Below are 25,495 nucleotides of genomic sequence, written 5' to 3'. Positions count from 1 at the left end.
GTCTCGAGGACCGCGCCGTGCTCGGCATCTGCAGGCGGCTCGGAAGCACGCGTGGCGCCATCTGTCCCCAGACGCCCCGGCGCTCACGACTCGCGGAGACTCGCGGAGAACTGGCAGACGCCGCGCCTGGGGCGATGTGCCCGCAGCAGACGCTCGTCGTGGGGAGGGGGGGAGCCTGCACCCTCACCGACCACCGCCAACGGCCCCCGGTCCTCGCTCCAGCCAGGGGACCTGGGGCTCGGCCCCCAGGAGCAGCTTCCCGGCCCGCCCCACAGCCCCGCGCCCCGCCGGGCCGCATCGCCGCCCCGGCAAGGCCCCGGGTCACTGCCCGCCTGGGGCCGGCCCTGTGATGGCCGACTCGAGCAGAGGGGCCGCTGCCCCCCCCCCCGCTGCCCCGCTGGCTCCGGCCGAGGTCGGGCCAGCGGCTCCCGCCGCGGCGCCCCCCTGCTGCAGTGGGTGCCTCCGTGCACCCGCCCGAAACTCATGGCTGCTACCGCTACGGGACCGTGCGCAGGTTTCCACTAACGTTTGGTCGGCTCTCCCCTTGGCGTCTATTTTTACACACATTCTCCACGCCCTGGCTCTCGTAAGAGATTTTACAAGACGGAAGAGAAACCAGGCACTAACACTCTCTTCCTCGCCTTCTCAGATCCCGCCCTCTCCCCAGAGCGAACAGAAGGGCGCCGTCCCCGCCTCCCTCAGCTGGAGCACACGCAGGGCGCACCGGGAAGACGGCCTTCTCGGCATCCTACTGTGCGCACAGGGCCCACCTTCCCACTCGACAACGCGTGTGCTAGCCCACTCCGTGTCGCTCAGGGGCGGCGGCCACCCGCGGGGAGGAACGTCCCGGGATCGACCCCCCGTCCCCGTCGACGGCACACAGGCCCGACATTCGGGGCCAGGTCCTCGGGGTCCCAGGCAAGGCGCTTTCCAGGAGAGGGGCCCAGGAGTGGGTTTGCGTCTCCCATCTCGGCCGTTCTAACCCGTGGCCGCACACCGTGTGCGCGTGCGCTCGAGGAGCAGCCAGGGTCGGCGCAGACAGCTCAGGCACCACCACCACCACCAGCGTGCGTCGGGGCCCCACGGGGAACACGCATGGCGCAGTCACGTGCCGGGCACGGGCCGGCCTCTCAGACCCGAGGCGGCGCCCAGCCAGAGGCAGACAGAGGCCCGGGGACCCGGAGGACGAGGGGAAGCCACACACCCAGGCGCATCACAGAGGACACCCGCCCGGTGCAGAGCGGAGCAGACGCCGGACAGTGTGCCTCTGCTCTGGCTCAGGGTCGGGGTGTTTTTAAACGATGAAAAGGGTCCGACTGGGAGGTCTCGTTCCTTCACCTGGCCCCACGCTGAGCTGCGTCCTACGCAGGGCAGCACCACGGCCACCCTCACGTGGCCTTGACGAGAGCATGGGGAACGCACCCTCGTGAGCGGGGGCCGGGCCCGCGAGGGCGGACGCACTTCTGAGGGCGAGAAGGGGAGACCCCGAGCAGCAGCACGCCCCGGCCCCGAGGACCCCACTTACTTTTCTATCAAGTCCAGGGTGACGCCGGGCACCAGGCTGACGCACTTCTGCATGCAGAACCTGTGGGGAGAGAGCGCAGAGTCGGCCGCAGGCACGGGGCGTGCGGCGGGGGAGCGCCGCGGGCCCCCAGCAGCAGCAGCAGCAGCAGCAGCGGGGCTGGCCCGGGGGGTACGGCAGCCCAGGCTTCCTCCGCCCCGGCAGCTTCTGCCCTCTGAAGGGCAGGAGGACAGCGTCCAGGGCCGGACCGCAGAGCTGTCCTCGGGCGGAGAGAGACACGTGTGCGGTGACGTGAGGCGGCCACCTGGCGGGGCGGGGGGGCACAGGCGCCACAGGAAGGGTGCTTCCACCCGATTACGGCGGCTGGCGGGAGGTTCTTGTTCTCCTTCTAGAGAAAGTGTCGGGGGTTGGGGGTGCCCGGCACACAGAAGACTCGGGCGGGAGACAACACGGAGGGATTCCACCGCGTGGTTTTAACCCTCCCAGAATCGGCAGCCGAGTCAGAGCCGAGCCTTGCTGTCCGGGGGCCGCGCCACCCCGCAGAGCTGCGGGGACCGAGCGTCCAGTCTGCGGGCTCACGCCCTGGGGACCCAGCCCGGCTTGGCCCGCACAGGCGCCTCCCGCCCCGGCTGCGGCTGCGGCAGCCACGGCCCCGCACTCAGAGAGCACGAGGGACCCGGCCTGGCGGTGCCACCTGGAGCCGCACCCTGGCCGCTCCGCTCTGCGGAGACGCCGCCGGCAGCGCCCCGTGGCGGCGCACGTGCGGGTCCGAGCGGTCCCGGGTGAACCGGCCTCTCAGGGCAGGAAAGGGTCGGGGGTCAGGGGTCAGCGTTTCCCGGTCTCACTCTGAGTCCTCTGCAGACACGCCACTTGGTTGTCTGCGCTTTTACCGGCAACATCCTTACCGACAGGGACGTGCGGGTTTCAGGAGTGACAGACATATTTGTACCAGACAATCCTCCTGCCGATAGCAATCGGCTCTGGACAAAACGTTACGGCAGCCATCGGAGAGGACCAGGCAGGGACCGGAGGGGCGCGGCCCCTAAAAGCTGCGCTCCCTCGAGCACTCTCTGTTACCCGTTACACAGCTGTTCCGAGGTTGCCGTTTTATTTACAACTTTGTTTTCTTTGCCTTACAGAACTTAAAATTGTGCATTAAATAAAATCCATGACTTCCTTTCTGACTTTTTAATTCTCCCTGTTGATAATTTTTCTAGTTCTCTGGTGAGTTTCAGACTTAAACCTTGGTGTATTTGGAATTCATCTTAGTAAGAAGGGGGGATTTAAAATTTCAGAATGGTTAGCCGTGTGCTAGCCATTCCTAGGTATTAAGTAATTCATTGTTTTCCCAAATGATGAATTCTTACATGCACAGACTGTTTCTGGAACTCTCTATCTGTTGCACTGCCTCAAATGTCTATCCCAACCATACCGTCAAAATGTGTTTTCACAACCGATAAGGCCAAGTTCTCTTTCAAAAATGTTTTTTTCTTTTATTTTCATGGCTATTCTCAAGCACTTATTCCTCTAGCTGACCTCTAACATCACAATCTCAGCCCTGGCTGGTGTGGCTCAGTGGGTTGAGTGTGGGCCTAGGAACCAAAGGGTCGCTGGTTCGGTTCCCAGTCAGGGCACATGCCTGGGTTGCGGGCCAGGTCCCCAGTAGGGAGCGCGCAAGAGGCAACCACACATCGATGTTTCTCTCCCTTTCCCACTCCCTAAAAATAAATATAATCTTTAAAAATAAAAATAAAATCACATCCTCCACATTGTGTTAAATGTGTGGATTGACTCAGGGAGAATTTCCAGCCCTCCCTGACCGGGCCTGACCGGGCCAGAGCGTGGCCAGTGTCTCCGTGCACCAGGCTTCCTTCCCCCCAACCTGTCCAGTTTCAGGGGACCTTCCCTCTCAGCTCGTCGACATTGCTGTCATTGCTCCTGCTGCTGTTGCAGACTTACCTCCTCCCCAGTATTTCCTTGCTGGTCTTTTTAATGTAAAAAAAACAGCACGTGAGGAGCACATGGGCTAAAGATGTGACTCTAATAATCGAGGGAGCACGACACCACCGGACTGAGAACCGGCACACGCCAAAGACTGGAGGGCCCACGGGTGTCCCTCCTCACGCCTGCGCCCACCTGCCCGCCGGTGGCGGCCACTCTGGCTCTTTGGTGCGGGTGTGTGTGCACGAGTCGAGGTTACTGACCAGCCACTCCTCCGCGGAACACCCCTCCCCTGGATTTTACCAGCGTTTTTGCAGAGCAGAAACTCAGACCATACCTGAGAATGTAAATCTGCCTTCTCCTCAGAACCCCTGTGCCTTCGGTTTGGTTTCCTTGTCCAAACATCGCAGTGAGCACATCGCCGAGTGGTCGGGGGAACACACGGAGGCTGGGGAGCGCCTCCCGCGGCCCAAGGGGCGCCAGCGAGATGCACCGTGGGAGCTCGGCCCGCGAGGGCGGCTCCCGGCCCGCCCGAAAATCTCTCTCGCGCAAAAGAAGTGCTCCTCCAGCCTTGCTCTAGGTTTTTATTAAAACTCATTTTTAATTTTATCAAATAACTGTTCTCCACTCGCCTATTAAGATGATGAATTATATTAATAGGCGGCCTAATAGAAAGCCATCAAAGCAGCTCTGGAGGGAACCTCCCTCGTCCAAGGTGACTATTCCCTCCCCGCACTGCGGGGCTCCCATCCCCCGCTCGCCTGCGAGCTCCTGTGGGGTCTGGGTGTGCGCGCGTGTCTGTGTGTGTAAGTGCATGTGTCTCTGTGTGCACACGCATACGTGTGTGCTTCTGTGTTTGTGTGTGTGTGCGTGCGTGCACGGGCACATACCCTATCCACCAGGGGAAACTCCGGTGTCCAGAGCCAGGGCCAGGCCCAAGGCGGGCCGCCCAGGGCAGGCTGCCCAGCACGGCGGACTCGGCCACACACGCTCCCAGGGTCCCATCAGGAGAGCGCTGAGCCACAGACACAGCAGCTCTCCAGAGCTGGGCTTTTCTGCTCTCCAGGAAGACCTGCAGCCACCTCGGGAGTGTAATTGAGGTCATTGTTGACAAGCAGAACTGTGAGGGTGGGCGCCGCCCTGCAGTCGGAGAGCCCGGGAAACTGCAGCTTCGCACTTGCCAAAGGCCCAAGTCTGGGTGGTTACGAAACTCCTCCACACTCCCAGAACTCGGGACATGTGCCCGTAAAGTCAGAATTACGGAGATGAAAAGGAACGAAACGTCTTAATTTGTAGTTATTTCACAAAAATGGAATAAATACTATTTTCCCCCTTACTGAATAGATTTTCTCCCACTAATTTAAAATGGCTTCCAGAACATTCTGCTACACCCCCTTACAGGGCTGGGAACCTGGAAGGGAACAACAGCACGAGGCCCCTCACCCTCTGCTGACAGTCTTGCGCGGTGGCCGGATGCCACTGCACAGCAGAATGACAAGGGGGTGGGCGGGGGCCCGAGGGAAGCCTTGGCCTCGGTCCTGAGCAGCCAGTGGGGAACCGGGCACTGAGGCAGGGGCCAGGCGTGGCCAAGGGCATCCAGCGCAGGCCCCGTGCGCCTCCGGTCTCGGTGAGTTCCAGGGGCCGACAGTGTGAGACTGAGTGTGAGCGGCCCCAGGAACGAGACATGGGCACCCCCACGGGGCTCCAGACAAACCGCACGTCGCGGCCTCCTCCTGGGGCACCAGGAGGAAGACCAAAGACAGCCGGTCACCCGGTGTCCGGGGCGGCGGGCGGGGTGCAGCGGCACGACCCTCGGCCTCCCAACTTGGCCACACCTGCACCTCAGGTGCGAACACTGCGCACACACCCACACTGCCCTGTCCCCGAGTGACTGGGGACGCCGTGGGGACAGCGCTCTGTGAGCCGCGCCCTCCAGAGAACGGTCGCTGTCGCCCGACTTCCCGTGGTCCCCGACGCTCCCGTCCTCTTTCCCGTCTCCGTTCCCATGGTTGGGGGGGGGGCGCAATGGAAAGGACAGCCAGGCGCACAGCTGACCAGGGAGTGCAGCCGACTGCCCAGCAGCGTGGGTCTGAGCCGCGTGGTGTACACGGGGAGTTTTCCAATAAATACGACAGCACTCGGGACGTGTTTTCTCTTCCTTGTGTTATTACAAAGCCACGCGCGCCTGCCTCCCCGCCTCCAGCCCACCCTCGGCCCCCCAGCGCTGCTCCAGCGGCGGCTCCGGGCTGCCCAGGGACCAGTGAGTGCCCCGCTGCCCTCCAGGGGCCTCTCCCAATCCTCAGCCCGGGAGAGGCCTCGTTACCCTCTCCCAGGGACCCTCCTTCTGCCCTGGCTCTGCAGCTGCCCTTGCCCTGGCCGGCTCCCCTCCTCTGAGGTGGACCTGCCTGCTCCCAGGGACGCGAGCTCCGCCCTCCTGGCGGCTGGCCCTCTCTCTGTGGGAAATGTCACCGCACCAGAACCATGGCAACGAGCCCCCTGAAGTGACTCCGCTTGCTTCAGGCCCTCTGCTGTGAGGTGCCTTCCTCTCAGCACCCACCCCTGCGCGAGACCCTCACACCTACAACAAGATCACAGCCACAGCCCCTCCCCCAGCCGGTGGAGAACGCCCCCCTCCCCCAATCTGAGCTCACGACGAGCCCGGTCCTTCCTTCCCTGCACACCCAGCCGACCTTCCTGCCGGAGGACGCACAGCCTCACGCGTCCTCTGCGCAGGAGGCCACCGCTCCAGCCAGCCCTGGGCTCCCCTGGACGCCCAGCGCTCGCCAGCTGAGACCTCGCGGCCCCCGGCTCCTCCGGCAGACGCACACTGGAGGGGAGACGGCGCGCCAGCGGCTCCGAGTTACTCCAGGATCAATAGTCCCCAGCACAGACCGAAGCAACAAGGCTCGTTTCCGAAAGGCCCTGGGCGCCTGCTACTCGGTGGGACGGGTCAATACTGGGGCAGCAGCTCTGCAAACAGCATCCTCAGCTTTTCCCGCTACGATCACACAAGCCCAGGGCAGGGCCAGCTGGTGTGTCAGACAAAGAAGAGGAGACGCGGTTCTACAGCGCAGGCATTTTGCAAAGGCTCGCTGGCCCAGCCCACGCGGCCGCTGAGGTCACACGCCGCAGCTGGAGCTGTCTGTGCACGTCCTCATGTGGACACCCTCCCCCCCACCACGGCAGCGGGTGGGCGGGCGGCCGCCGGCGTGGGCCAGCGTGGGCCAGCGTGATCAGAGGTGCACGCCGCTGCCCGGGTGGCCGTGCGACTCATCCCCTCTTCCCGCCATCCGCCCTCGTGCGGGGGCCGCGGCCACAATCGTGCCCGAGAACCTGGGAATCTCAGCTCCAGCACGCTTTAACCACCTCCCCCCCCAGCTGTTCGCTCCCGCTGTATTGCACACAAACGCAGCTGGTTCGGTGCATTGGTGTTCGGTCCGGGAGCCCGCCGAAGGGCGTCACCGGCCCCAGTGACGCTCGGCGGACGTCTCACGGTTTTTCACGGCGGCCCCGGCGCTGCGCGCGGCGGCGGCTCCGCTCTCGGCGGGCAGGCACGCTCTCGCGCCCGCCAGCGGCGGGGCCGGGACTCACAGGGACGCTGGCAGGAGCGGGGCCCGGGACAGCCCGGAGCGTGCCGGCCCCCACAGGCGTGAGGCCCCGTCCGCACAGGCGCTCTCGGCCGCCCCCTTGTGAGCCGGGTGGGTCCGTCCCGGCCGGGCGCGGCCCCCGTCGGCGTCCCCTTTCCTCGGCCCGGCGCGCCGACGTCCCTGTGGGCGCGGCCTGTGGGCGGGGCCTGACGAGTGCACGTGACCGGAACACCCTCCCCGGCGTCAGCACACGTGGCGGCGTGGCCCACGTGGTCGGGGCCTCTGCTCACGGTGTCCTGAGGGAGGCCGACCGGTTCTCGCCGTTCCTCTCCTCGCGGTGTCGGACGCCGGGCCTCAGGTGAGGGACGCGCGGGGGGCCCCCCGCCTTCCTTCTGGGGGGCGGGCCCGAGGGCCGGGGGCCTCGGCACAGAGCGCGCCGCCTGGGCCCGGGTGCGGGTGCGGGGGCTGCCGGCCGATGCCACCACCGAGGCCGCGACTGCGGCTGCGACCGCGTCTCCCGCGCCCGCGCCTCTCCCGGCGCTCGTCCGCGGGCCTGAGCGGGGTTGCGGGCAGCCAGGGCTCGCCCCGAAGGGTCCCCGCGGCAGCCCCCACCGCCGCGGCACTTCCGACCCGGTAACGCGTGTCTTCCTCTGTCCGGAGCGCCCTGGCTCGCGTGTGAGTAACCGGCGGCCTTTCCAAAAACCGCCGTCGGGTCTCAGGGTCTCCACGTCCGCGCCCTTCCCGTCCGCTTTGCTGCTCTCGGTCGTGGCCTTTCTTCTGCTCGGCGCTTAGCGCCGCTCTGTCCCCGTCCCGGTCCTCGTCGCCGGGCCGACGGAGAGAGGCCGCGCGGTCCGGCCCTCTCCAACGACCCCCGTGCCCACCGCGGGGCCCCTTCCCGCCGGTGCGCGGGCACCGGGCCGGCGCCTCCCAGCGCATCTGCGCGTGCGCGGAGGCAGGAGGCGCCGCCCCGCTGACGGGCGCAGCGGCGGCGTGCGGGGCGCCGCGTCCCAGGCTTGCGCGCGGCTGCAGACTCCTGACCCGTCACTGTCCCGTCTCGCCGATGGCCGGGACGCCTAGCGCCGCCCGGACGCCAGAGAGCAGCTCTGCCTCCTTCCCGGCCTCGGGGTACGGCGTCTCCGGTTTCTCCGCGGAGCACGTTCGCGGGAGGGCTCGGTGTCGCCTTGCCGGGCTGCAGCAGCGCCCGCGACCTCCACGCAGACAGGCACGTGGGCCTCGCTCCCCGCACAGCGCCGCCCACGGGGAAGCAAAGGCGGAGGGCAAAGAGGAGGACCGGTGAGGGCGCTGCCGCCAAGGGCAGCCGCCAGCCGGCCGGGCCGCGCCCACGGACACGCCTTCGCCGCCCAGCACGGTCTCCGTCGTCAGCGGTGCCCACGTGCCCCGAACAGCGGGTGTCCTGGGTGTGCAGGCGTGGGGCCGTGCACCTGCGTGCGAGGGAGCTAATTAACCCCACTATTAATCTCTGCTCCGTTTTGCCCACTTTTCCCCTACCTGGCATCGCAGTATCTATTTTCCTTTTTTTATCTACCTGGCATCCTTTTGATCTGACTTTTTTTTTGCGGTGATAACTGTTTTCCTGCGTCCCTGTCCGTGTTTCCTCTCAGATGCTGCTTCCGCTCACTGAAGTGCTCCGGGTCCCCTCTGCACCCCCTCTTCCAGCCTCCCAGGCGCCTGGCCGGAGACGGGCGTCCCGGGTGCGAGGGGCTGCGCACGGGGCTCCATCCGACCCGAGCGCCGCCGTCCTGTGAGGGGTGGGTGGCTCCAGCTCGTCTGCAGCTACAGATTCACTTTTGTCTCGAAGCTTCGCCACCGTGTCTTCCATTTCCGATCTGCCGACCTTCCCTTTTCTGCCTTCGTTTGGAGAGGAGTGGGTTCTTCTTGTGTGAAAATGGAGCATTCTTCTCGCATCCCCTCGGGGGTTCTCTCTAACAGACTGAGACCTGTGTTTGTTTCCCATGGTCCAGATCTTAAGTATCTCGAACGGCCACACCCTAATTCCGTCTCCGGTCAGAACCCTGGAGCCCACTCTGCTCTGGCCCCCACGACGTCCACAGTCTCCATGTCCGGAGGGCCGTTTCCCTCGCCAGGTCTGCGGCTGCGAGGGCTCCCCACCTGCCTGTCTCTGCCCCCTGTGTCTGGCGTCCCCTCGTCTCCCCGAGGATGCGCTGTCCTCGGCTGGAACTCCTCTCCGGGGCAGTGCTCCTGCCGACCCACAAGGGACCTCCTTCCTTCTCCCACCCGAGCTGTGCCTGCCTGAGCCGGGGGGAGATGGGCCACTCGCACGCACGACCAGAAAGCCCCCCCACCCGGCCTGCCCGCACCCCCAGTCCTCCCCGCCCCCATCGCCCCTCCTGCCCCGGTGGCCTCAGCGAGCCCCCAGGGTTCCGCACCACTTCCGACGTCGGGCTGCGGGCACGCGCCAGGAGACCCATCAGTGTCACGCTCTCCGGCCGCACCCCGAGGGCTGGGTGGGGCGGAGGGGTCGGCAGCCCCCCGCGCTCCGTCTGCGTCAGCTCTCCTCCTCAGTGGCATAAATCAGGTGTTTGCATGTCCGCTTTTTCAAAGGAGCTCTGTTACAAAACATCATGGTATTCATCTTAATTGAGTGCACGTCAGGAGACTGGAACAGCGAGAGCACATCGTCTACTTCAGGGAGGAGAAGTCCTTTTTCAAGGTGGGCGCGTGACAGGTTACATAAGCAGGCAGACTCTGACACTGATGCGGAGGCACGCTTGCTGGGGTCTGTGCGGACGGGCTGGGCCGCGGCGAAGGCCACCCCGAGAAGGCCCCAGGGAGGAAGCCGTGCGGATGCCGCCCTCTGCCTCCCTCCGCTCAGGCCTGAGACTCGGACTGTGACGTCGCGGCGGGTAAGGGGCCAGGTGTCTTTGTCCTCCAGCGTCTCTGGGCTGCTCTCGGAGGCCCCCCGACGTCGTCTCCAAACGGCACCAGCGAGGCGGCGGCCTGCCCCCTCCTGAGAGGCAGACCAAGCTCACAGCGGCGTGCGGAGAGCAGGCAGGAAGCCGCCCTCCAGCAAAGACGTGTCTTGGGAGACTCCAGGGGGAACCCGTGGCTAAGCCTAAGGTCAATGAAAACTGGCGAGCATTTGTGTTCCCAGGTAATTCCGAGTGATTCTCGGCCGGGTTTCGAAGAAAAGACACCCAGCGAGTGTTGCGGCGAGGGTCCCAACCGAGCCGGCACCTCACCCCGCGTGGCCAGGCCCACACCCCTGCATGGGGGGGTGGGGGGGTTTCCACTGCCGCCTCCCGCTGGGCCAGCCGGGCACGGCACGACACGACACTCCAAGCTGACGAGCACACGGCAAGGCTGCGTCATCAACACAGAAACCCCTCGAAATTCCGACACAGCTAGAAGGCCACAAGCTCCCTGACGTCTGTTCAGTCCTGGAGAACGTCCGTCACCTTCACGGACCGACACCACGTGACGGCGTCCGTATCACTTCACAGCAGCTCCCGAGCCCACGGGGACCTGGGGTCATTCCCAGTCTCTCTCAGACGTCCCGGAACAAATCCGCCCTCCGTCCGAGGCGGAGCAGAAGTCCCGGAGCCCACACCTGTGCCGGCAGTTTCTCCCGGGCTCGGGGGAAGGAGCCGCCGGGCTGTCCAGGGCAGGGAGCACCCGCCGCCTCCCACAGGCCTGGCCACCCCTCAGCAGGATGGCGGCTACTGCGCAGCGAGCCCTACTCTGCAGCGAGCCGCAGCCCAGACGGCCGGTGCGGAGAGCCTGGCAGGACAGTGGGCGGGAGGACCTGGGATCGGGCACAGGAGACAACGTGTGCGTCCCCCCGTGAGGCCTGCTGGGGACGCAGGGCCTGGCGTGCGGGTTCCTTCCACTGCAGTGGAGTGCCCTCCGCGTCTTCTCGGCCACGGTCACAGACCGAACTGCCAGAAGAACGATGGCAAGAAAGAAGAAGTCACGGTCTGTTTTAAAGTTCTTAAACTATTGGAAGGTTACACTTCAACTCAGGCAAGGAATCTCATGACTTCTCCTTTCACGACGGCCTTTTCTGCCCCCAGGAGGAAGTCCACTTGCGGGTGCACCGGGTGCTGCCTGCGACACCCACACGCTGAGCACGAGCGGACCGCACACGCAACCGACCCAGGACGGGGGGTGGGGGGGCCGAAACCCCCGCCTGAGCCCAGTGTCACGTCCGAGACCGGGCACCAACACGCGGGCCAGCGGGGGACCTGTGTGCCTCGGGCCCGGCGCACCCTGCGGGGGGGTGGGGGGCACTCACCAGCGCAGGGCAATCTTGATGGGGGTGGTCAGGCAGGACGTGAACAGGTCGGCCGGGAGGTCAGGGATCATGGGCAGCAGCTCGGTGGCCTCGCACGCCGCCAGCTGGATGCAGTTCTTCATGGACGGGGGCAGCGGCATCTGGGCCAGCGGGTGGCTGGGGTTGATGGCGGCGACCTGCGGAGAGCGGCAGGGAGACAGGGATGTGGCCGCCGTGCCCGGCCAGAGGGCGGGCTGGGGGCGGAGTACCGGGGGAGGGAGCACGCCCCCGCCCCCACCACGACCGTTTTCTCGCACTTAATCGTTTCTGCTCTGTTTTTTAAACGCTGGCATGAACAGTGGACCCCCCGACTTCTTTCAGTTCTCCTGTGACCATCTACGCAATGAAAGTGTTAAAATGTAAGAGTTTGTAAAAGAACGAGCCAAAGAGGCCCAGAGGAGGGCAGACGGTGGGAGGACTAACTGGCCTGCGAGGACAGGCACCGGGAGCCGGTGTCAGTGTCTGCTGCTCGCGCAGGACAGCGAGGGGACGGCAGCCAGCAACAGCGGGGCCGTGGGAGAGCGCGGCTTCTCCGTGCTGTGGCAGAAAAAGGGGCGGAGACGCCATCGGAGCCAAGTCTCAAGCACGCGGGCGGCCGGGCCAGATGACAGACTTGCGTTTCCTCTCCTCTGTCGGGACCTGGCCAGCCCGTCAGCCATTCTCCCCTCGGAAGGGTGCACGGGAATCTTCGCTGTTGCACTCGGCGGAAGGAACCGACGTTTGGCCGACGAGCCCTCGGCAGCACAGACGGGGCACGGACGTCCGCACAGAGTCGGGAGTGGCAGTGCAGGAGGACACAGACGCACTCGCGGGGCGGGGGCCGGGGCTGCAGGCCGCAGGTGCAGCGGTGAGTGTGCTCCGGGGGCCAGGCCGACACACACGTCTCTCCCGGGCACCCAGAAACTCACCTGCCAGGTGTGGAGTCAGGTGGGGTGCCCTGGCACTCTCACGCACACGTTGTAAATGCACAAGATCCCTTTGCGGTATTCATTTCCCGATGCGAGGAGAGGCAGCTTGCCTCCTGGCGCGGTGTGTCTCCGGTGCCCGTGAGACGGCCTGTCCCCGGGTGGCCTGAGCTCCGCCGTCTCCCACGGCAGGCGCAGAGACGGCGACGACGGTTGCTCCCGGCTCTCGGGCCCGTCTTCGGGAGGAGGAGGAGGAGGCATTATGCTCCTCAGACGCTCTTGGCAGTGTCGTGTGTGAGGACTCGACTCAAACTGTAAGATGCACACTGCGTGACAGCGGTGCGCGCCGATGAAACGGAAGAACACGGGCACCGTCGCCGTCGGGGCTGCGCACGGCCCGCGGCACCGCACGCCGGGGCGTCCCTGCTCCCGAGCCGAGAACTCCCTGCTCTGCGGCCTGGGCCCCTGGAGCGCCTGTTCCCACGCTCCCGTGCGGCAGCGGCAGCGGCAGCGGGCGGGGGCTGGCAACGGGAGCCGCCTCCCCGACCTCTCTGTAGAGCTCACCGCTGACCTCAGCGTCGCGCGTTCACTACAGCTGCCCGGCGGGCCGCGTCCCCGCGGACAGAGCCCCGCGCAGCTCTTGGGCGCCCTCCACGGACGCCCGGGGGCAACCGTTCTGGCCGGTTTTCTGCACTGAGCTGAGTGGGTGGGCCTGTTTCGTCTCGGTTTTTTGTTTTGGTTTGGAAACGAGAGAACTGAGGCACCGACAGACAGACACTAGTAAGATGCAGGTCCGTGTCTCCCCAGACAAGCTGTTCCGGTCACTGGTAGTTTACCTCCGGCCCGCAGACCACAGACCGACTCCGCTAGCGCCAGCAGCTGTGTTCCGGTCCACAGTGACGCTCAGTAACGGGGATGCAAGAACAACTCCGCCAGCTGCTGCCCCCCCGCGACTCCCCGCGCTCCCTCGCTGGCTGTCTGGCCGCTCAGAGCAGCCCCCGCCCCGAGGACCCGGCGCGGGGCGCCCGGAGCCTCACCTCCAGCTCCTGCTCCCGCTGCAGCGCGAACTGCCGGAAGGACTTGACGACGAGGCCGGCGTTGGAGCAGTCGTAGACGAAGATGGACGGGCTGCCCATCCACGTCTGCAGGTCGTAGATGGACAGCGGGATGTACTGCGTGTAGTTCTGCAAGAGACGGGGACGCGCGGGGCTCGCACCGGGGGCCGCTCGCTGCCAGGGCCTCGGTGTCGGGGGGGGGGTCCCGCCCGCGGGCCAGGGCCCAGGCTGTCGCTGACGGCGAGGACCGGGACGGCCAGGGCCGGGGGCGGCCACCGGTGGGTCCAGCCCATGCTGCTCCGTTGCGCCCCCAGGCCCACACTGGCCGGGGGCTCGGCTCGTGCTGGCTCCCGCTGCGGGGTCTCCCTCCCTGGGCCCTCGGTGTCACCCCGCTCCCCACGGCTCAGCTGACCGAGGGACACGCTTTCCACACCGCTTCCCTGCCCAGCGCGACTGGAACGGCTCCGTGCTATCCCAGGGCACACCTGACGGTGAAGGGGACGCACAAGGCCCGCCCTTGCTTGTCCCCACTGTCCCGGTCATTCCGGAGACGGCCAGAGCACGTGCCCTCGGGGTGGCGGGACACCCCCGGGTGAGGGGCGCAGCGGGCCGGGCCCTGCCCTGCTCCGAACCACAAGCAGGAGCACAGCCCTGCCGTGGGGAGCGGCCTTCTGGGCACACCGCACCGTTCAGTGCTCTCCAGGGGCACAGGGTGCGCGGGGAGGGGGAGACGGTGCACATGCCTGCTCCAGGTGCTCGCCCGGCAGAACGTCCCTGAGCCACTCTGCACCCACTGCCCCGCCCCGCCCAGCGCCGACCCAGCGGCGAGTCTGGTGGAAGTCGACCCCGTGCACTTGGGGCGAAGGGGACCGTGTTCTGGCAGCTGGGGCTCCCACACGGCCTCCGGTGCTGCCAGCGGGGCTGTCTGCAAGGCCGTGGTGCGGAGGGACCAGGACGGAAGACCGACAGGCCTGGGAACGTGTCATCAAGGTCACGATGAGCAGCAGAGCAAAGTGCCAGCTGCGAGTCACAGCTCGGCAGGCTGGGCCCGCACTCTGCGGGCCCTGGGCCCCTCACTGCCCGTGTGCGGTGGCCTGTTCGTCACCACGTGCCGTGCAGGAGAACACGCGGCAGGAGGCCTGGCTAGACTCTGGCGGGAGGATTCGGAAGGCGTCGGGTCTCCCCTGGGGAGCCGGGGGTCCACACCCGCAGGGCAGGCCGGAGGGCACGGGAGAGCGGGAGGTGGTGGTCTGGTGGAGGACAGCGAGCGGGGACTCGCAGTGCCAGACGCTGAACGCACTTGAAGGACCGGGGACGGGGAAGCCAGACGGCGCCACGGGGGAGAAGGCTGCACTTCAGCCCAGCGCAGAGGACGGCCACTCCGCGACGGGACTGTGCTGTCCCCCACTCCTGACTTCCGCTGCGTCTGCCCAGGCTCGCCCCCTCGCCCCCGGGAAGGGACGTGCTCACGGCAGGCCACCCCGGACTGTGCGGAGCACGGGCGCGAGGGCAGCGGAGCTGGGCCCCACGCCATGATGGTGCCACCGCGGCCCAGACGGCCACGCACACTGTCACGGCCCGTCCTGGACCCGGACACATCCCATGGGGGGGGGGTGCCCAGCCGCTGCAGAAAGACGGCCGGCCCACGTGCAGCGGCTGGGGGGGCGCCAGAGGCTCGCGGTGACTGGAAAGTGCGCGTGACGGAGCCTCGCCCGTCACAGGACCCACGGTGTGGGCGCACGGGGACCGGCTGTGTGTGCCGGGACTCCGGCCGGGGAGGCCGGGGTGTGCGTGTGGGGGAGGGGCGCCGCTGTGTCTTGTGGAAACTTCATAAATTACTTTCATTTAGAGACAAAGCGTACACCCACTGTTACAAGGAGGGCAGAAAGGGCAAGCCTGTGCTTGTCCATCCTCTCGCTGTTTGATAAGGGTTACGGGGTGCACGTCACCTGCCCAGGTGGACAGCCTTCAGCGTGCACCCCACTGGACGGCGCAAGACAGGCGTGACCGCCGCCACGGCACAGTGGCAACGGCCCCCCGCAGGAACCTCCCCTCCACAGCGACCTCGTGGCCCCCACGGATGGGGGGGGTGGGGGAGGGGAGAAGGGCCAGTGCACCCTTCACCTGGGCAGGGACACCCGCCCTCAGGGGAGAGAGGGTGCGGCAGCCGCCTGGGAGGTCGCCGTGCGTCCGTGTGCGGCCACCCAAGTGGTGCTGGTTTGCACCAGGGGGTTCTCGGCCCCGCGGGGGCCGTCCACACGCAGCTGCTGCGGTTCTGCGCGTGTCCGAGCCGCGAGCCCCAGTGAGGCTGGGGACGAAGCGGCATGCTGTCGGCCTCGCCGCCTTCCAGGAACAGGCCCCTTGGGCCGCCGGGAGGCAAGACGTGAGATACATTTTAACACGTCACGTTCTGAGAGCTTGTCTTTTGAGCTGGAACCCAATTTTTTTATTTCCTCCGAAATCAGAAGTTGTATTTCACATTTCTGAGGCACAAACAAGATTAATGGTGACTCAGCAAAGCAAGGAAGCCCTGACCCGGGAGGAAAGCCCTCGTCGGAGCACGGCTGGCGGCACTCGGGCAGCGCCTCCCCCTGATTGGTCCCCAGCCTCCCGGGTCCTGGCTGGGGGGGCCCCGGGACCCTCCCTGCAGAGAGGGCGCCCCTGAGATGCTCATGCCCTGTGGCTGCTCCGCCCACCGTGGGGGGAGTCACCTGTGGCGAAGTGATGGGCACAGCACTGCCCTGAGACTGCGTGACGTTTCCATGCACCCATGACCTCGACTGCTGCCCGCCAGGAACCCTTCTCGCCCAGCCCGCCCGGCTGTGACCTTCAGGAAGATCTCTGGACTGTCCCAAATGTCACCTGAGGGGGATCTCCCCGGGTGGGAACTTCGGCCTCGGAGTGGGGAGAAGTTCACTTACAACGCCCGCTGTGTGAGTTCGGGCCAGTGAGGCCCCCTGCTGGGCAGCCCATTCTCCAGGGGCACAGCATCAGCTACTGAACTGCCCGAGGACGAGGACCTCTGGGAACCGGCCCGGTGGGAACAGGAGCACGCAGCCCCCAGACCACAGGCCCCCGCTCGGGAAGGGCCTGGGCAGTGGGTCCGGCTCCGGGCTGCAGCAACAGCCCCCAGGCACGCTGGGTGCCGGCCTGGGCGCCGGGGGAGCCTCCTGCAGAGGCAGCAACAGGGACCAACACCCAGAGCGACCGTCTCTCTCTGGCCCTGGAACACGCCTGGCCTTCCGGGCTGAGCTGCCTGCACCAGCAGCAGAACCGGAACCCAGAGCCCCCGTGAGTGCCTCGGCCGCCCGACCCCCAGAGCTGTCGGGGCAGTGGGCTGGGGCGCCCCCCCCACACCGCGGGCACAGACAGTCCTCACCAGAGCTGCTTCTCTCTGGGAAAACACAGCCAAGGCCACGGTTTCCCTGCGAGCGAGGAAGCAGAAAGAGGTTTTAGATAATTTATTCATCACAAGGCACTGCCTGTCAGGGCACATTAAACACCAGGCGGCAGCCGCGCCGAGCTCACCCTGGAGGCGGCCAAGTGCCGGGTGCGTGGGCGGGGGGGGGCACTTTGTGACCCGGCGCCCACCCTGAGAGTGGTAGCGCCCCCCTTGTGAGAGGACGACAAGTCGCCTCCCACAGGTCCCCTCCCACTGTAACCCGAGGTCCGAGTCCTGTGAAAACGGACACCCTGCTGGGCCCCCCGAGTCCTGTGCCTGCACAGCTGTGGTCCGAGGGGCACGGAGGGGAGGGCAGGGCGAGCGGGAGGCCCCCCCGCCGCCCCGAAGGCCTCGTGGGGCTGCAGTTGGGCGGCGGCAGCAGGAGGTGCTGGCCCGGGAGCGTCGGCTGCCACGGGGGCGGCGCACGAGAGCTGTGCCCGGCCGCCGCCGGGAAGGCTGTTGGTTTTCGTGCAGACGTGACCGTTCTCTCTGCAGGCGCCAGGACTGCGTGGCGCTGGCGGAGACGTGCCGGGGGCCCCTGCCGTGTCTCGGAGGAGAGGCAGGCTTCAGGGAGCGTTTCCTCGGTGCTGGGAGACGAGCCTCGGACCATCCTGACCGGCGCCTCGGGCGATCTGTGTCTGGAGACCAGATCCGCGGAGCGTGTTCCTGGACGGGGCGCCCCACGCAGGTCTTCCGTGGCTGGGGGGTGGGGGGCATGGCAGTGCCCTGCTGTGTGGGGCCTGCGCCCCGAGCACCCCCGTCCCAGCCTGGCGCCCCCCGCCCTTCCGTGTGCAGGGAGAACAGCCCGTCTTCCTCGGTCTGTGCGTCCGTCTCGGGACAGAGGCAGTCCGGCTGTGAAGGCAGGCGGCGGCGGGGGTGCAGGAGGACGCACCCAGGGCGGGAGGAGACTCTGTGCGTGGCCGGTGAGGAGGACCCAGCAGGTGGACGAGGGCAGGCCTGAGGGCATGGGGCTCTGGGGGCAGGAGGTGGACCCCAGGCCCTGGTGAGAGGATGGGGAGCCGGCGGTGTGGGCTGGGGCGCTCTGTCATTCTGCGGTTCCTGGGGTGACACGCCACAGCAGGTGAGCAGTGCGTGTAAGCCCAACAGGGCCGCGGGTGCCCAGGGCTCCCGAACACGGCCCTGAGGGGCAGGGGGACGGGCCGGTGCTGGTGTGGCAGTGTCGGAGGGGACAGCAGGAGGCGGTGACGGCTCCCACCTACGACCACCGCCCCCGACTCGTGAGCTCCAGAGACCGGGTTTGCTTGTAGAGCGTCCCCGCCCTGCTGTGGCTGCGCCTCTGCTCACGCCAGGCCCGCCCCGGGCAGCGGGACCCCGGGGCGCCGAGTGGTCTCCTCCGTGGCGGGAGCAGGGCGGGCAGCTGGGGGTCTGCCCCTCCGCGAGACGGCGGCCCGGGAGAGCCTGGCGTTTAGTTCGAGGGACACTTCATGTAGTTATACCGGGAACGTACCAGGGGATTGCACCAATCCGCTGGAAGAGTAAACAACCGATCCCACTCTGCTTGTTGACAAGCTTCAGGGAGCAGGAAATGCACCGCCCGAAGGCTCCTGCCTGCCCAGGAAGAGCAGACCCCCACCCACGGGCCCCCTTCACGCCTCCGCGCTCAGGAACCGGGCGCAGGCTCCGCTCCCCCGGGACCCGCCGGCCCTTCCCCGTTCCACGTTTGAGGCGAGACGCTTGGCAAGGCTTTCTCTCAGCACGCTTTCCAGTCTTTATTATGAAACTCACTAAAGCCCGTTGCGAGCAGGCAGGTAAGCGTAGAGGGAGGACGAAATGCTCGCGCCCCCCCCCCCTCCCGAGGCCGCCCCTGCACGCTCTCCCTGGCGAGGCCTCTGCCAGCGCCCTGCATCCCACCGGAAAGGCCCTCCCTCCGTGAACGACCACGCACTCCGGGGGAGGGGGGGGGGCGTGGGACCCTGGGTCCTGAGGGACTGCTGCGCCTCCCTTCCGAACCTGGTCACCTGCCGCCCCTCCTGCACAGTTCACTCCGCCCACCTTGCGCTCGCAGAGGCGCTGGGGGATGTGGGCAAACTCGCGCTGGTTCCCGGTCCGGCCCTGCCAGCAGCGCTGCACGCACGGTCTCCGTGTCCACCTCTGCGCTCCTTCGTGGGCACGGCTGCCGAGCCGACGGGGCCCCAGGGGCCGGGTCGTGGGGTCACAGCCACGGGCCGGGGGCCGAGGTCGGGGGCTGGCTCCTTCGTTTTCTCCGAGACTCGACAGTGTGGTTTCACTGCTGCTGTGCTCACGGGTCAGACCTGTGCCTGTCCTTCCGGGCCATTCACGCTTCTCGTCTTCAGACTCTCCTGCCCACACGCTTCATCCGTGGTTCTCCTGTGCTGTTCGGCTGAAGGCTTCTAATTGGCTTATGGCAGGTGTTTGCTCGCTGAGGGCACCGGCCTAATCTGCTCTGTGCGCTGCAAGCATTTCCCCCATCTGTCAGCTGACTTCTTTAGCGTTTTTCTCGTAGCGTAAAAATGTAAAATTTTTACGTAATAACACAGCTGGCCTCTCTGCGCCCTCTGAACCCTCCAGAGGTCACGGCCGGCTGGGACTCGGGGTGCGAGGCCCCGCAGTGTCTGGGTGCCTGTGGACGTGATCTCGAGCCACGGAAAGGAGCCCACGCCTCCCTCGCACGCTGCCGAAGGCACTGCCGCCGCAGTTGGCTCTTCCGCCCTGCCGGTCCGTGGAGCAGCTGTCCTGAGTCGCGTGGCTCTGAGGCATCCACTGTCCCTGCCGGACGGGCGTTATGGGTACGGGTCAGCCTGGAGTTCTGTCTGCGTCTGAGATGAACTCCTCCGAGCAGTTCCTGGCTGCGGCCATGAGTAGCTTCTCGTAGGGAACGGGGTTTGCGACGAGGACAGTGGCACCCAGCAGCCGGCAGAAGGTCCCACCTTCCGAAGGCAGGTGGAAGCAGGCGGCGCCGAGTGAGGCGTGGAAGTGTCCGCAGTCCACGCTCCGTTCACGGGGGGCTGGCGTCCGACCGTCTGGGCCGTTCCACGCCGGCCGGAGCGCATTCTGCTGCCAGAAGCGACTCCACGGCCGACGGGCAGCAGGCGCACGGGACGAGGGAGGACCCTGGGGCAGCCGCCACCCCCACGGCCCCCTCCCCGAGAGGGCGCACCTGCACGGCCTCGCGCCATTCTGAGGAGAAGCGAGGACGGCGTGGCCTGTGTCTTGGGAGCTCTGCTCGTTCTGGGTGCGAGTCCTTCACCGGGTTGTGCTCTGCAGACCTCTCCCCCCGGTCTGGGACTCACGTCCTCCTCCTCCTCCCGACGGCCCCGCGTTCAGACGGGGCGCAACAGGCCCCCTCCGGGGTGCTCTGCATTCCGGCTCAATTCCCGCCTTCCCTGGAGGGTGTCTCAGACACGGCCGGGGTGCGGCCGCCCTCCGCCGCCTGCAGGAGACGCCCTCGACGCGCACAGGCGCACGGGGCTCCAGCGCACACGGGTGGGCCGCGCGATCCCCGGTGACGAGAGCGCTGGGGCGGCCAGACTTCGAGACGAGGAGCGTCCCAGGGACGAGGCGACAGTCGTAAGGACACACGGACAGGCCATGGCGACATCAGCTGTCCTGAGTGTGCAAGCCCTTAACAGCAGCGTGCAAGGCGCCCGGAGCGTCTGCCAGGACCAGACCCGCCATCCAGGCCGCAGAGGTGGACAGCAGCCGTCTGCCCGTCAGCGGCAGGTCACAGCTGATAGGTAGCAGCTTCCTCCCAAAGAAAACGCCGGAGGCAGTGGTGGCATTTCTTCCGGGTAAGAAAACCAGAACGGACGTACAGGGCGGGAGCAGCGCCCCCCGACTCCGGCTGAGCGAAGGCAGGCTCCTGCCCGGCCCTGCGGAACGCTCGTTCTCGGGTGCCCCCCACGCCGGGCTGCACGCCGGGTCACGGAGGCGTCTCCGTGAGGCCACAGGACCGACCCCGCACTGAGTGTGCTCTCCGAGCACTGCCCCTGAACTACGGGGCAGCCGGGAATCCCCAGACACTCGGAAATCTGACAGCGCACACCCACCACAAGGTATCACAGGGTGAAACCAAAATGACCCGGACGGAACGACGGGGAAACTGCGATTTGTCGGTGAAAGTGGGTAGCCCTGAATTCTTAGGAGAAAGGAAGGAAGGTTTACAGTTAAAATCTGAATTCCCACCATAAGAAGCAAGAAAATAATGAGCAACTACACTCAAGGGGGGGGGGGAGGGAGGACAAGCCAGTAAAAGCGCAGACAGACAGGAGAGGAGGTTGGCGTAGCGAAGACTGAGTGTGTGTGCGTGACTGAGTGTGTGTGTGAGTGTGTGAGAGGATGGACACGGGAGGAGACCCTGCGGAGAGGACAGAGGAGGGAGGAGATGACGAGGCCCCGCGGAGGAGCGGAAGGGGCGGCATCACCACCCATCCCACAGACACGGAAACACACGGAAATGGGACGGACTTTGTGCCAATAAATTTAACAAGTCAAATTACACGGAAAGTGTCTCTAAAAATCCCGCTCACTGGAAGTGACCCGAAGCGGAAGCGAGAGTCTGAACGGCCTGCCCACCGCAGGAGCGGGCCTCATGGCCGCAAGACCCCACAGAGAGCCCCCCCAGCGCTCACGGAGACCTTCCCGGGGACCCCGCCCAGCAGGTGCCGCGGAGGCGGCTGACCCGGGGCCCACAGGCCCGGCGCCGGGCTGGGGCCGCGCTCACCTTGTTGAACACCCAGATCTCCCCGTTCACCGTGGGCCTGGGCACCCCGTGGCCGTTGTAGTGGAAGAGGACCCGCTCCTCCTTGGCGTTGCGGCGCAAGGACGTGCAGAGCTTCTTCACCTCGTCCACCGTCGGGTCCAGGCTCTGCTTGTACCGGGCCTGTCGCGGGAGGGAGAAGCGACAAAGCTGAGATGGGCTCGGGGGGCACCTGGGACTCGCACCCCCACCTCCGAGTTGGCACCGCGGGCTGCGCGCCCCGGGCCGGGGCCCGAGCACTGCGTCCGCACAACCGGGGTGCGGGTGGCATTACCCGGTGGTTGTGGAAACTCACTCACTGGACAGAGGGGCCGGCCCGAGAGCGCCCCCCACCTCCCGAAGGAAACAGGAGGGTTACGGCGAGGAGCACCACCGGACGCGGGCCCAGCGCACACCCTACGGCCCCGGCACACGACTGACAAGGCCTGCGTCGCCTGCTTACGCGTGCGCTGGGCACACACTCGGTCACAGTGGGGGTCCTGGGGACACACTGCGCCTGTCCTCCCAGAGTCCGTCGGAGACTCGGGGCTGCGAGAGCTGCAGGATGACGAAACTCAAACACCAAGCTCCCCAACTTCCCGCAGCCTCGCCCCTGCAAGGACAGCCCTCGGGGGCCGGAAGGCAGTGTCGGGGCCCCTCGCGGGGTGGCAGGGCGCCCCCTCTGCAGGCCCGAGCGCCGACCCCGAGAGACCCAGGGTCCGGGGCGGGAGGCGTGAGCACACCTATCGAGAGAGGTGTTCGTGTTTGTCTTCACCGAGTCCCTCTCGTGGAGGGGCTGAGCACCCCTCTCACAGGGCTTCCGCCAGAGCCGTGCCCCCAGGGGCATGGGGTCGCTCAGAGGGGCCCCAAGCTGATGGCCCCTGTGGGGGGGGCGGCCTGCTGCCCTGGGCTGGGGCCCTCCTAAACCACATGGTCTGGAAGCACTGGGTCAGGGCCCAGCCCTCGGCCCTCGAGCAGGAAGCAGCTCTTCACTCTCTGGGCTGGAACCCCTCGTCTGTGCTCATGGGCAGCTCCCTGCACCCGCCGAGACTGGGGCCCTGGGGGTGGGCGTGGTCTGCAGTCCTCCACCAGCTGTGTTTTTGGCCACAGCTGCCGAGTGACTCCTGATGGTCACAGCACTGACCGCAGCAGTCAGTGCTGTGACAGGTCACCAGAGGCACGGCCACTCCGCTGTCTGGAACTGCGCGGGTCAGCGGTCAGGGAAACGGTACGGACAGATGTCCCCCACTCGTTCCTGACAAACGGCCGGTCTGTGCCCTGGGTGGTGGGGAGGTGGGGCTCCACGCCAGCACACCGGCGGCTGGTCCACTGAAACGAGACGGGGCGGCTGGTCGGCCACGCTGCAGCTCCGCGAGACAGAAGGGCGCATTCTGCTGCGATGCCACGCCCACACGGCCGCGCCCACGCCAGCCCCGAGGACGCAGAGCAGCACCCCTCCCCCAACACACGCGGACGGAGCGGAGGGCCCAGGGCAGCGGCTCTTCCAGCCAGAGCACCTCAGGCACCCTGACGTGGCCTGTGCACCCCAGGATTCAGATGTTTCTGGAAGTCGGCTCCGTGGTGGCCAGACCAGGCGCAAACCACGCCTGACCTCAGCAGCCGGTCTCACCGGGGCCTTCGGGTGGGCGTGCACTCGGGAAGGGTGACAGCAGGGCTGAGGTCCAGACCGAGCCCCGGCGCTGGGTCCCAGGCGCCCCTGCACTGGCCGGCTCTCCCAGGCTGCAGGGACGCCGCCCGCACGAGGGGCTCGGGGCCCCAACACGCGATCCGCTGCGCCCGCGCCGTCCCCAGGAGCCAGGCCGACCTCGCGGTGCCTGGGCCCACAAACCGCCGGGCACCCTGGTGTGGGAGTGAGAGGCGCCCCCTCCCGCCAGGCTCCTCTGGGCTCTGCCCCCCCCGCACCGCCCCCAGCATGTGCGGGGCTGTCTCCCGAGACTCGTCCTGAACAGGACTGCCGTGTTCCCAACCACACGCAAGGCCACGGCGTCCGCGGTGCTTAGAGACGCCGATAAACCCGGGGCCCGCTGTCCCGACCTCGGCTCCAGCAAGGGCTCCCCGCGGGGCTGCCGGGATGACTCCGCCGCGTGTCCTCGCCCGGCGCCCGGCAGGACGCGTTAACGGGCTGGCGTGCGAGGCACTCGAGCATCAGGCACGCGCCTCCTGGGGCCTCGTGGGAACTCATTAATGTTTCTAAGGGCTTTGAAATGAGAGGCAGTAAACTGAACGTCAGCACGGCAGAGGCTCTGCATGGAGCCACGGCGGCCTGTGGCCGAGGGCCGTCGAACTGCCAGGGTTTGCGCGGCGCGCCGGCGCGGGGATGACGCGGCAGGTCTCTGAGGCCCCGCCGGCCGTGCCAGCATCGCCCGGCCAGGTCGGCCTCTCAAATGTCACACACTCGGCGCACGGGAACTGCAGGGGACGCGGCCGAGGGAGCGAGCGTGGGAGGGAGGGAGGGAGGGAGGCAGGCGGCCGAGGAAGGAGCAGAGGAGGGCGGGCCTGCCCCACGGCGCTGCCCCTCCCCTCGCAGGGCGGCCTCCCGCTCACAGGGGACCCCGCCGGCCGTGGGGAGCTGCCCGGGCTCCCCGGGCTTCCTCCAGCAGGAATGTGGGGGGCGGTGACGCTCCCTCCGGCCCCCCACCCTCCGCAGCAACGGGCCACATCTCCGGTCAGACCCAAGACCCTGAGACTCGGGAGAAAGAAATGCTGATTGGTTGCCTCCCCTATATGCCCCAGCCAGAGGTCGAACCCATGACCTTCTGGTGCAGGGGGTGATGCTCCAACCAACGGCGCCACCAGCCAGGCCATTTTCTCTGTCTTTTGATGCAGTTTCTGCAGGCTTCGGTCGAAGCTGGAGGTGGCTCCGCAGTGACTGACTGCCCGCAGAAGTGTCTGCGTTTAATCGAGTCCCACTCTCCGCCCGTCCCTACCTCTCATCTCCTGGAGCTTCCGCGGCAGTCAAGTCGCCTCAGGCCACACGCGGGTCCCCGCCCCCCACCGACAGGAGGCTCGCCGGCCCATAAATCCCCAGAACACCTTCGTGTCTCGGGGGACTCTGCGCTGTCGCCCACCGGGCACAGTGATTTGCCGGGGAAAAGGCCTGTATTTCTCCCAGAGCTGGCAGGCTGTGCCGCCCAGGCCGGGTGATTTAGAGCCTCCCGCACCCTTGGGCGGCCCGTGGAGGGACGGGGAAGGGGATCGCATCTGCAGGGAAGGGAGACTGCAGACCAGAACACGTCCAGCGGCTGGGGGCTGCAGGGGGGGAGACAGACTGACAACAAGGGGTCAGATCGACGGCTGACGTCTTGGGAGCAGCAGAGAAGCCAAAGGCACGGGCTCGCGCCCAAGGAGAACAGATGCCAAACCCCCGCCCCCGGGGCACGCGAGTGCGCGGACGCCTTTCCAGGAGGGTGAGGCACGCGAGCCCCCGGCCCTCTCTTTCCGCAAGAACTCTCCTCGGAAACGCGCACACGAGCAGACGGACGCACCGAGACCTAAGGCAGTCTCCCCGGATTTGCAGTGTGACACGAGCGTCCACAGGCACGCCACGGTCTCGCGGGGACCCGAGTCGGGGGAACACGAGAGGGAGGCCCCTCGCGTGGGCACTCCCCACGGGGAGCTTCTCCGCGTCCCCCGGCACACAGAGCCGGAACCGGACACCAGACGGGGTCGGGGGCGCAAGGCCGCTGTCCAGGGAGAGCTGGTGCTGAAGCCGCCAGTGGCCCCCGTCCCCAGGTTCCTCCAACCCCTACACCCCGCGGAGCCCCGGCCGGGGAGGCAGGTCTGGGCTCCGCCCCGTCTCCGTGCTGGGCGGCCGCCGGGGAGCAGGTTCCTCGCGGTGCCCTCTGTGCTTATTAGAGGCCGGGCTTCCTGCACGGCCCGGACAGACCTGGGTCCGGTGGCAGTGAGGTGACAGTCACAGAGGCATGCCCAGGGCCAGGCTTCCTCTTCGGTGTCTGGGCCTGAGCAGATTTGGTTTTTTAAATATAGTATCTT

General features: G+C 66.8%; 1 protein-coding gene across 1 annotated transcript in view; it reads right to left on the bottom strand.

The window, feature by feature from the left end:
* RPTOR (regulatory associated protein of MTOR complex 1) overlaps positions 1–25,495 on the bottom strand; it is a 100,087-nt gene that overhangs the window by 37,636 nt on the left and 36,956 nt on the right. Inside the window, exons 4-7 of the mRNA XM_045836190.1 lie at positions 21,467–21,625; positions 13,305–13,451; positions 11,324–11,499; positions 1,526–1,585 (exon numbers count right to left, since the gene is read on the bottom strand). Of these exons, the coding sequence (XP_045692146.1) occupies positions 1,526–1,585; positions 11,324–11,499; positions 13,305–13,451; positions 21,467–21,625 (542 nt within the window). The remainder of the gene's footprint in view (positions 1–1,525; positions 1,586–11,323; positions 11,500–13,304; positions 13,452–21,466; positions 21,626–25,495) is intronic.

The sequence above is a fragment of the Phyllostomus hastatus genome, unplaced genomic scaffold, assembly GCF_019186645.2.
Source record: "Phyllostomus hastatus isolate PE091 unplaced genomic scaffold, TTU_PhHast_1.1 phas_contig_210, whole genome shotgun sequence".
Classification (NCBI taxonomy): domain Eukaryota; kingdom Metazoa; phylum Chordata; class Mammalia; order Chiroptera; family Phyllostomidae; genus Phyllostomus; species Phyllostomus hastatus.
The sequence above is the reverse complement of the archived record's forward strand: the minus strand, read 5'-3'. Positions and strand labels throughout refer to the sequence as shown.